The sequence below is a fragment of the Nicotiana attenuata genome, unplaced genomic scaffold (assembly GCF_001879085.1).
Source record: "Nicotiana attenuata strain UT unplaced genomic scaffold, NIATTr2, whole genome shotgun sequence".
NCBI classification, from domain to species: domain Eukaryota; kingdom Viridiplantae; phylum Streptophyta; class Magnoliopsida; order Solanales; family Solanaceae; genus Nicotiana; species Nicotiana attenuata.
The window spans coordinates 19,808-20,594 of record NW_017670627.1 but is presented as its reverse complement, the minus strand read 5'-3'; the positions used below and the strand labels follow the sequence as shown (position 1 = coordinate 20,594).

Below are 787 nucleotides of genomic sequence, written 5' to 3'. Positions count from 1 at the left end.
TATATATATATATTATAATTTTCTACCTTTATAATTTTCTACACACTACACTCTTCAGAAGACCCTATTTAATGGATACACTGGGTTTTACACAATAAGCTCGGCTATAAGGTAATTATTATTGAATATCTTTAATAGGCAATAAAATCATAGCATAACTTTTGTTTGCCATTGATCAATCTATATAACTTAAACCCTATACACGTATACATGTACATGGACATGTACACGCACATATATATAATTTTATATACAAACACACGTATACTCTTATAGTAGAAGAGTGTTTACGTACGTGCAATATGTAATTACATGAACGAGCGTGTGTAAATACAATTTCAATAAAAAGAAGCAATAATATTTTTAAAGAAATGATTACCTTCAGAGATGGCATTTTGAATTTCAGCACACTTATTCACAACGCTATGATCATTAATACCTTCTTCTTCTTCAATTAACGCTTCCGCATATGATCCATGCTTACCGTCACCGGAAGCTGACGATAATTTATCCGTCGACACCGTAACTTTCGACACAATTACCCATTGCACGAGCGCAAAACCGATTCCGATGAGTGCACACACCGGAATCAGAATTTCCGTTCCGAGATCTGGTAAAATTGTTGCTCCCATCACCGACACCTAGAGAGAGAAACTATGTGTGTGTTGTGTGAGAGAGAGAGAATGAGAATAGAGAGAGAGAGAGAGAGAGAATGAGAATAGAGAGAGAGAGAGAGAAAGGTGGGAATGTGAAACGTGTATAGGAAGGGAATAAATAGAGGGGAATT

At 35.6% G+C, this 787-nt stretch overlaps 1 protein-coding gene across 1 annotated transcript in view; it reads right to left on the bottom strand.

The window, feature by feature from the left end:
* Positions 1 to 787, bottom strand: part of LOC109241675 (pyrophosphate-energized vacuolar membrane proton pump) — a 5,450-nt gene extending 4,663 nt beyond the window's left edge. The window contains exon 1 of the mRNA XM_019408435.1: positions 380 to 787. Within this exon, the coding sequence (XP_019263980.1) occupies positions 380 to 632 (253 nt within the window). The 5' untranslated portion in view covers positions 633 to 787. The remainder of the gene's footprint in view (positions 1 to 379) is intronic.